The 10,750-nt window shown below is 37.6% G+C and overlaps 2 protein-coding genes across 2 annotated transcripts; both read left to right on the forward strand.

Annotated features, from left to right (window-relative positions):
* Positions 1–323: 323 nt before the first annotated feature.
* Positions 324–2,683, forward strand: LOC149393610 (28 kDa ribonucleoprotein, chloroplastic-like). The gene is made up of 4 exons (XM_089617810.1): positions 324–816; positions 891–992; positions 1,235–1,507; positions 2,222–2,683. The coding sequence occupies exons 1-4, from the start codon at positions 454–456 to the stop codon at positions 2,273–2,275; spliced, it is 792 nt and encodes a 263-aa protein (XP_089473936.1). The 5' UTR covers positions 324–453; the 3' UTR covers positions 2,276–2,683.
* A 1,068-nt stretch (positions 2,684–3,751) lies between these two features.
* LOC149393611 (uncharacterized) lies at positions 3,752–6,463 on the forward strand. The gene is made up of 3 exons (XM_089618091.1): positions 3,752–3,760; positions 3,864–4,970; positions 5,072–6,463. Exons 1-3 carry the CDS (start codon positions 3,752–3,754, stop codon positions 6,461–6,463), a joined length of 2,508 nt encoding a protein of 835 aa, XP_089474217.1.
* Positions 6,464–10,750: the final 4,287 nt, after the last annotated feature.

Here is a 10,750-nt window from a genome sequence, read left to right on the forward strand (position 1 = left end):
AAAAGCATTATAGAAATATCAAACTTCTACAACGCTTAGCCATAAGCGTTGTAGAAACATCAATTTTTACAACACGTATTTTAAGTGTATGAAATCTTCAGTTTCTATAACATTTAACCGTAAACGTCGTAAAAAATGGGTTGTAGAGTACTAGTGTATGTTTCTCGGACAACAAATCCAAAACCCAATAATAATTATAAAAAAAAAAAAAAAAAAAAAAAAAGCACACTACTTTTTTTTTTTTTTTTTTGAAGGGAAAGCACACTACTTATCCACACACATAATCTGATAAACCAATGTGATTGGCCACAAACTTCCCACGTCACCTCTCCCATCTCTCCCCATTCCATCCCTTGCACTCTCTCTCTATCATCACCACCACCATCACAAACCACCACAAACAACAACGACAAAAGAACACCTTCACTCACTACCCCACAAAACACACCACCCATGGCCGCCGCGGGGACCACCGCCGGAATCGGCCCCTCGTTCTCCCCCTCCGTCCGGCGAGCGCTGCCCCTCAAATGCCTCCGCTCGAACCTCCTCCCTCTCCTCCGCTCTCCTCATCTCTCCTTTTCCCTGATCACCGGAAACAGTCGCCGCCGCGCCACACCGACCGCCACCGCGGCGGCCGAGGCCGAGGCGGCTCCGGAGACTCCGTCTCCGGCGGCGGCGGAGGAAGAAGAAGAGCGGGATGATCAAGGCGGCAAAGAGGTCAACACGAAGCTCTACTTCGGAAACTTGCCGTACAATGTGGATAGCGCAGAGCTCGCCGCCATAATTCAGGACCATGCGAGTCCGGAGCTCATTGAGGTTTGTTGGTCGGCGATCGAGTCAAGCGATTGTCTTGAGAAGCTGATGATGATCATGTTATATATACTTTTCAGGTTCTTTACGACAGGGTGACAGGGAGAAGCAGGGGATTCGCGTTTGTCACGATGAGTACCATTGAAGAATGCAACGCCGTTATTGAAAAACTCGACGGAACTGTAAGAACACTCTATTTTTCACTTATAATGATTATGATAAGAATATTAAATATGATTCTGTGTGAATCATTATGAATATTTTGTTAATATATTTTATGTATTCAACACCTAAACCACTTAACATCTATTTACATTTATCATAAAAAGAATTAATAACTAGAAAATGATTAAAATGAACACAAAATCAATAGCTCCATGACTACTTAATAAAAAAAAGAATAACATGTGTACAAATTGAACAGCCATATATGGGTCGGATATTGAGGGTGAACTTCTCGGACAAGCCAAAGCCGAAGGAGCCATTGTATCCGGAGACGGAGTACAAGCTGTTTGTGGGGAATCTGTCGTGGACAGTGACATCAGATAGTCTTCTGAAGGCGTTCCAGGAGTACGGTGAGGTGGTCGGCGCCAGAGTGTTGTACGACGGTGACTCCGGTCAGTCGAGAGGCTACGGCTTCGTGTGTTACGCCACCAAGGCCGAAATGGACATTGCCTTGGAGGCTCTCAATGGAGTGGTGAATTCTTCTTACCCTTTTTTTTTTTTTTTTTTTATTAATGTTTGTTGCAATTTGAGCATCGAGATTGAAAGATTGAAACAAAACTAGGCTCAGTCCAAATGGACTAGATCATTAAATTTTCAAAAAAGAAATTAGGAAAATTGACAATTTAAACGTTCGATATTGCTAAATAGCAAACGTTTGGTAAATCTTGCGAAAATAGTCATTTTTAGATGTAAATCTTAGGTAAATAGCCACTTTTATATACCAAACATTAGCTATTTACTTAAAATTTACGGCTGAAAATTGTTATTTACTTAAGATTTATCAAACGTAGACTATTTAATAATGTCGAACATTTAAATTGGTTATTTTCTTAATGGACCTTTAAATTTTTTAGTAACCTTTTTTATTTATAGGGTAGTTGCAGTTAGCGGTAAATTTTGCAATGAACTTTTGATCATTTATGTGTTTTAGCATTAAAATTTAGTTGTGCATATATATATTTTGTTCAAATATGAAAAAGATCCAGTGTACTAATAATTTAGAATTGGTGAAAGTGAACATATGAAAAATATTTGAAAATCAAATTGTAAGGGAACTTGAATGAATGCTAAAAGAAAATTGGAAGAAATGGAGTATAGAGCTCTTAAGCTAGAATAAACAAAATCATCATCATCTTTTTTTTTTTTTTTTTGGTGTGTTTTAAATTTGATATTTTCTTTCTTTCAGGAACTAGAAGGGAGAGGAATGAGGGTAAGTTTGGCAGAAGGAAAACGGTCATAAATTGAGCTAATTTTTTGACAGGGTTCTGGGATCAAGAGATTCCATACATGAATAACCAAGATGTGTGATCATTGATTATCAAATGCATTCACAATAAATAAATTAAAAAAAAAAAATTGGAAATTTTATTTGCCCTATTTTCCATTTGTTGCTGTATAAATTTCAATATATCAGCTTATATTCACAAGATACGTGATCACGAGCATAAGTGGACTTTCATTCTTCGGCATTTTCATTTTGCCCCTTCTCTTACTCTACTTTGATGTTGGAGTATTCCAAAACTTTTTTCTACACTTTTTAAATTATTTGTAATTAAGCTCTATAGCATGAAATATATGTTAATAGCGCAACAAATTGACCAGATTCTACATTTGAGTGTTTGTTTATAGATTTTGATTTATTGAAAAAGCTATTCCTATTCATTTGTCAATAATGGTCGCCAGTGATTTGTATAGATAAACTTCCAACTCTAAAAGGATGGTATGACATACCTTTTCGTCCTATAAATTCGATTATCTTATGGAAAAAGCTTAGTTACGATCATGACTTTAACTAAGCAAAACAAATGTAAAATATGTAAAATCAACAAAGCAATAAGAAATGAAGACATTATACATAAACTCAACAATCATAGACAATATACCAATTCCAAATTCAAATCCAAATCCAATCTACAATAACAACAATAATCTAAAGCCACATCCAATTCCAAATCAATAATCTTAACTAGTCTCGATCAAGAACAAAATGAAATTAACTGTCTCAAATCGATTAAACAAGATTCACTCTAGAACAAAGATAAAAATACTTTAAATTAAACAATTAAATCAAGACGAATTTTTTTTTAAAAGATTAGAAGAAGTTTGTAGGGGCGGAACCATGTGGGGATGGGTGCACAGATCTTCACTAGCTTGGGATGAAAAAAAATAGGAGATATAAATAAAAATAATTATACATTAATAATAACGATAAATTAACATAAGCTGATATAAAGTTAATCTAGCTCATTTGATCTATTGTTGTTGTGTGACTTTTTTCAGCCTATAGGACAAGGGTTCAAATCTCATTGTCTGTTTTTTTTTCCAATTTTGTTTAAAATTCTGGTATTTATTTCCCTATTAGCATTTATGACTATGCTATTTTTATTATTTTCACAAAACTCCCAAATACCTAAATTTTATATCACAAAACTCATAAATACCTACAATTTTATTTTGCTTCCAATTTTTTTTAACTTTATTTTTATATTATATATTTGCATTTATAACTCTACTATCTACATTGTTTACACAAAATCTCTAAATACCTACCATTAAATTTTTCTTCCAATTTTTATCACTCTCAAATGCGAATTTATAAAAAAAAAATTAAAATCTTTAGTATTTATAAATATCTTTCGCATAACAAAACAAAAGAGGTTACTTTTTTGGAAGATAGTAGGAGGATCGATGTGTGAGATGGTTAAAAATTTCTTCGATGGAGGAGGTTTAAATAAAGAGTTGAGTCTTGCCCATGTGGTCCTCATTCCGAAGGTCGTGGATGCGGATTCGGTTGATAGCTTTAGACCTATAAGTCTTTGTAATTTTAGCTTCAAAGTGATTACGAGGATCATCACGGCAAGACTTCGGGTGGTTTTGGACAAGATGGTGTCGCCTTTCCAATCGGCCTTTTCATCCCGGGTAGATGGATTGCCGAGAACACGATTTTAGCCCGAGAGGTTATGGAGAAGATGAAGCAAAAAAGAGGCAAAGAAGGGATCCTCGGTATCAAAATTGACATGAGCAAAGCGTACGACCGGATGGAGTGGGGGTTTATTGTGAAGGTCCTTCGTAATTTCGGAATGTCGGAAAAGATGGTCAATCTCATAAAAGAGTGTTTGTGTTCGGCAGCGAGCGCGATACTTTTTAATGGGAGCCCTCTAGAGAAGTTAAATCTAGAAAGAGGCCTCCGACAAGGTGACCCACTATCGCCGTTCTTGTATGTCATAGCCTCGGAGGTCCTTAGTCGGCTCTTAGTGAGGGAAGAGAAGAGAGGAGAATTCCATGGAGTGAAAATCGGTAGAAATGCTCATAGTATTTCACACCTTATGTTCGCCGATGACACTATTTTGTTTTGTAAAGCGGAGGAGAAGGAAATTGGAGTCGTGTGGAAGTGTGTGGAGAAATATCTTGCTTGGTCCAGACAAGTGGTTAATAATCACAAATCCGGACTTATTTTCTCTAACAATTGCTCGAAAGAGAGAAAGATGGAAATAAGTGCCTTTTTGAGGATCCATGAATGCCAGGATGACGTGTTTCACTTGGGAAATCCCCTCTTGTTGGGCAAGAATAAGTCTAAAAGCTTTGGTTTCATAAAGAGGAAAATGTTAGATAAACTTGAAGGGTGGATGGCTCGTACGATATCCAAGGCCGGGAGGACCACGTTGATTAAGTCGGTTATCCAAAGTCTTCCCGTCTATACGATGTCGACATATAAGCTCCCGAAGACCTTTTGTCTATCTCTCGACAAAATCACGAGGAAATTCTGGTGGAAAGGGGCGAACGAGGGGAACAGGTTTGTGGCCTCGGTGAGTTGGGAAGTCTTGTGTAAGCCTAAGTATGCGGGGGGATTGGGGTTTCGACGATTTGAAGATGTGAATAAAGCACTCCTTGCAAAGCTTGGATGGCACATGGCAGTTAAATCTAAGGCGAAGTGGGTTGATATACTTTCGTCGAAATACTGTGTTCATTCTAATTTTCTTGAGGCGAAACTGAAAAGTCATTACTCGAGATGTTGGCATGATATTTGTTCCTCTAGAGATCTCTTAAAAGAAAATTCGTGCTACCTTATAGCGATGGGAAGGAAGCTAGTATATTTCAGGATCAGTGGCGTGTTGAGGGGGTAGAGAGATTGGGTATTAGCCTCGGTGTGGGTGTGGATTTCAAAGTCAATTACTTATTCAAGGCCAATAGCCGAGAATGGGATCCTGGGATCATTTTAGACGTTCTGGGTGAAGACTTTGTAGAGCCGATACTGAAGATTCGTACACTCCCAGAGCCGAGACCGGATTTGCTTGTGTGGAAGCCCAATCGTGATGGGGAGTTCTCGGTTAAATCAGCTTTGAAATGTATCCAAGGGGTACGAGATAGCCATCCGATGACGGTGTGGTCCCAGTTATGGCGGCTTAAAATTCACGAGAGAGCGAAATTGTTCCTCTGGCATATCGGTAATGAGGGTTTTTTAAATGGCCCTTTGCTGCTTCGGAGAGGAATGAGCGGCGATGATCGATGTCGGATTTGTGGGTCGAAAAAAGAATCTCTAGCGCATATGTTCTTCCGCTGCGCTCCGGTGAGAGTCTTTTGGGGCCTGGAAGGTTTAGGGAAACAGTGGAATTTACCCCTAGACGTCGGAGGTCGAGAGATTTTGACGGCGGTCATGGAGGCTAATTCTGAGGTGGCGGCGAGGGGAGGAGGTAGTGTCGAGTTCGTGATACGGACTTGGTGCATCTGCGAAGAAATCTGGAACTGCAGGAACAGATTGATTTTCTCAGGAGAGCTGGTAGATGTGGCCAATTCGATTCGCAGAATCAAGAGAAGCATATGCGATCACCTGAATACGCAGGGGTGGAGGACGGCCAGCGGGGAAGGAAGCTCCATCCGGAGGGAGACCATTCCCCTCAGGATAAGGAGTGACTCGGTTATAATTCATTCCGATGCTGCTTTCAGGTCTGATGGTGTGGCGGTGGGTCTAGTGGCGCGAACACGGCTCGGACTGGTGAAGTGGCTTTGGCGTGGGCAAGTCAGCTCGGAATCGGCAAAAGAATCGGAATTGAACGGTGTTTTGATTGCTGTTCGTATTGCTAAATTGTTGAATTTTGAGTATGTTGTAATAGTTAATGATAACAAACTGTTAATGGACAGTCTAGCTTTGAATAGAATGTGTCCTAGGTGGGAATTGATTCCGCTGTACCAGGAGGTTCTGAGTTTATGTAGCAGTTTTACTTCTTTAGATTTTGTTTGGGTTAGTCGGGCTGAGAATGTCCCAGCTCATAGCCTAAGTCAATGGTCGGTGAGGTCCCGGAGTTCGGGTTTTTACGGTGTTGGGGAGTCTCCGCCCCCTGTGCGGAGGGCTTTATTGGAGAACTCTGTTAAGTTTAATGAAGTTTTTGGCCTCTCCTCCTCTACATCTCTTCCTCCCAGGAATGAGTGAGAGGTTTTGAAGGGCTGGTTATTCAAAAAAAAAAAAAAAAAAAAAACTCAAGTATCTTTATTGTTTACACAAAATACTTAAATACTCACAATTTCAGTGTTCTTCCTATTTTTGTCATCCACACTATTTCCACTTACTATCATTAACAAAGCAAGTTTTTTATATTTGAATGCATTTTTTATTATCATTTTACATTGTTTCAGTTTTCTAATTCGTATGTGCAATGTGTTTGGCGAAAGTTCAAATTTATTTTTAAATTGTGTTTTAAAAATAATAAATTATGCCTCTAACATTTCAAAATAAAGTTCTCATGCAACATTTTTAGAATTTGAGAGTTCGTCGTGAAATTGTAATATTTTGGCTGAGTTTGGTGTTTTAATTATGCATTTTGTAACTTTTATTTTGTTCAATTTTTTTTTTTTATGTACCCCCTGAATTAAGTCCTTGAGTTAAGTTCCTCCCCCTGCCACTTGTTAGAAGTCACTCTCCTCTTCTTCCTTCTTAAAGGCCTGAAATGGCTTCTTCTTCCTCAAAATACCCAAAAGTATAGAATAGAACTCTCAAATATAATGTTGTGTGTTGTGCAATTAATTAAATTAGATCTAACAAAGAGTATTTGGTGTTTCAATTGGTATTTTCAGAGCATTCTGGACCCTTGTATGTGATTCAATGATCAAGATTAGCTAAAAAAACGCAAAATTTTAAGTACAAGTCGCGTCATCAACGCGCCGTGTTGACCTCAACGCGACCGTCAGGTGAGCTTCTGCACAGAACGTAACAAATTTGAATAAGCCATAACTTCTTGCTCCAATGTAGGCTTTTGGAAAATGGATATGCGTTGATAAGCTAATAAAAATATTTACTCTATTATGGAAATAACTCATCCAAAATTGTCAATCTAGAATCTCCAAATCGTACATAAGAGAGTGCCATATTTCTTGTTTTGCTCTAACTTGTCTAAAGAGTCTCCAATCAACACGAAATTGCTCCACTTTCCTCAAAACACTTGTAGCTCACTAATGACCTATTAAAACAAAGGAAACTACAAAAATATCAACAACAAAAAAGTTAGGTAGTCACTTTAATTCAAGCTTTAAAGTGCACGATTAATGTGTAAAATACGCACTTATCACAAAGCACAAGGCAATGCACCATGCTGAGGATAGCGTGCCGGGCGTGCTACTCGGAGAAAGAAATGCGTCTTAGCACGATGCACGTGTGACTAGCCCGACGTGCAGTCTTAATGCTTCGATGCTCCGTAACTTCTGAAATGTTTCCTAATTGTCCTAAATGCTTCCCTATAGCTTCATTAAGTTTCAACAATCCAAATCTTGTCACAAACTTGAAAAATCAAAGAAAATACCCTCTGGATCAACCACTAGAAATTGAGTTGAGTTAGGTTGAGCGGCCTTTGAAAGACCTCGGAGCTCTGATACCATGAAAGCGTGAAGAAGACGCAAGAAGATGAGAGAGAATACGATTATATAGAGATAGAATGAATGAGCTGAGTTAATTGTTATTACTCACTCATCTAATTCCACAATGTGGTCCATTACACTTAAATACTCTTGATGAGTTAGGACTCATGGTTACATAATGTGTACTGCAGTACATAATATCTAAATCTAGTCTATTGTTCACATTTTTTAAGATATTTGCCAAAGTTTCATTTTATTAAGAAAATAGTCAATCATACCAAACTAAATTAAATTAACTAAAATAGTTAATTCAGTTTACTTCGGCTCGGTAGGCTATTTTCTTAATAAAATGAAACTTTGGCTATTTTTAAAAAGAGGGTGGGCTAATGGGCTAGTTTCAATTATATATGTATATATTAAGTAAGACTTTGAATGTGATGACTAGAACGTCAAAAAATTTGTGAGTCAATATTATTCATGATTGTGCCAAGCTCTCTTACGTCCATTTCTGCGTGTATGTACATAGTACACACAAGGTGTTAGATGCAAAATTGAAAGCAGAGTTGATTCTGATCCCCTTCGCAATAAGAGGTCATCATAAACGCCGCACTAGAGTATGCGATGCTATTCGTCACTCGTAGCCATAAGCTTTGTATCGTTTTCCTCCTTATAAAGAATATCAGAGACCCAACAAACTACCCAGCCTACGACGAGTGACTAGTCGCCTTTTTTTCCGATGAACGAATCAAGTTCCTTGATATCTCATTGATTGCCGACGAGATTGACATGCATGCGCCCAGAAATTTGTTGGAATTGATCTAGGGTTAAGAAAAGATTTAACGCTTCGAGCAAGCGGCGAAATTTAAAATTTTTCTTTAAAACAAGTAAAACGATTTTACTAACCTAGACAAAGAGCAAGTACATTAAAATTAGAACTATTAAAGAGCATTATTTGTTTACTAACCTTTGTGAAGTTTGAACATTGAGAAGCCTTAGGAAGGTTGAAACGTTCGTCTCCCCATGTAGCTCGTCTTTCTTCTTTCCTCAGGAACTCGAGCAACCATGAAAGTTTCTATCACAAGAATCACTCGAGAAAGAAAGGAATTAGTGTGTGGGCACTTTTAAACATGACGACTCAAGAACAAGTCTAAGAGTCGAAGAGCATAACACTAGGTCAAATGTGGACCTAGGTGCCAAAATAAAAACGAAAGAAAACTATAGAGAGAAAGGGAAGAGGGCGGCCAAGTCTAGAGAGAGAGGCTCTCAATCTCTAAAACTTTTGAATGAATAAAATGAGAGGAATGATGGCTCTATTTATAGGAGAGGAATTACCTTCAACAAGGTAGTTTCCTCTTCTATAGAATATCACATATTCATGAGCAAATATTCCCCTTATTTCCTTAGAGTCACACGGCCAAGAGAGTCTTCATGACTCATTTGGATTTGTTTCCTCTTTTTATTTTGCTTCTCCCTTGACTTGTTTGGCCGCCCATATTTATTTCCTCTTAGAGGAAATTTGTTTCCTCTTTTTTCTTTTGGCAAGTATCTTGATACTTTAATGCACAAAATTTGTATCTCTTTCTCTTTGGGTTGGACGGCCACACCATCTAGAAGGAGCTTCTAGATGCTTCTTCATTTGTTCATGACAACATAAGAAAAGTCCCATTAAGAATTTTCAAGTAAAATTCCATGAAATGAAATTAATCCTCAAGGCCCAAATTCCTTAACATTGCCGAGTGTTTATATGTCATCACATGACTATGTCAAAAAATTTATTGACATTCATTTCATCCTTTGTCCAAAAATACAAAATTACCCTTTAGACAATTTTTGTAAAACTTGTCTCGTTTTTGTTTTGACTTCGCTTCTAGTTTAACTAATCCTGCTCAATATGATTTGTGACAGTGATCTCATGTATCCAAATGAACAAAGCTTGAGCTAAAATACTTGGACTCAAAAGTTCACAAACATTTTCCAAGTTTAGCTTACTGTCAACTGACTCCACTAAAGAGTTGACACTGAGAATCTCTCAGTTCAAATGAATTTATTTTCTACTCAAGAATTTAACTCAATTGTGATGAGTGGATCCATTGAATATTATCTATGTTTACCCTTCATGAATATCATCAGCTAGTCGGGATTTACAAAATTACCATTTTACCCTTCTAGCTGTTATTTCCTCAACTCCTTTGTCGCTTGTGAATAAGTTAGAAGCAATGTATTGACAAAGAGCTAACAAGTTACATTGATTCATTTAAAAGAGTCATGACTCAATTTGGACACTGGCCAGTTCATTTATTCACATTGCAAGGAACAAAGCATGAAGTGATAAACATTGCATTTCAGCAATCTTGTACATGAATTCCATATCTATGAGATCTTCACAAAGTTACTCATGACATCTTCATAACTTAGTACTTCACCAATAGGTCCTGTTCAGAATCACATAGTGAATCCGAACTCTGACTTTCTCAAATGAGAATACGTAAGCTATGAAATGACATGTCTCATTTCAGGATTGAGGTAAGCATGATGCAATAGTGACTTCGAGACATAAGAGGTTAAATGGGTTGTTCTTATTATGTCTCTAGAAGTGCACTGGTCAATTCGATACCTTCAGAAGATCTCTCCGTGTCCCATAACCAGACATCATAGATTATCCTAACAATCGTACTGAGATCAAAAGTCCTTTGATCCTTAGATTGTGAATATATTGTTTTAAACAAACCATGAAGAGTTTGTTCATGCAAATCGACATTTGTCTCTTCATATGTTGTTAGGTTTGTTTATGGACTAAAGACTAAGGTTTTATCATAAAGCTTCAGACAAGGAAGAATGAATGAACATTTCAACTTTTATTAATAAATAA

This window comes from Urtica dioica, chromosome 6 (genome assembly GCF_054948205.1).
Source record: "Urtica dioica subsp. dioica isolate 48M chromosome 6, U.dioica_male_clone48M_v1_H2, whole genome shotgun sequence".
In the NCBI taxonomy this organism is placed as follows: Eukaryota; Viridiplantae; Streptophyta; class Magnoliopsida; order Rosales; family Urticaceae; genus Urtica; species Urtica dioica.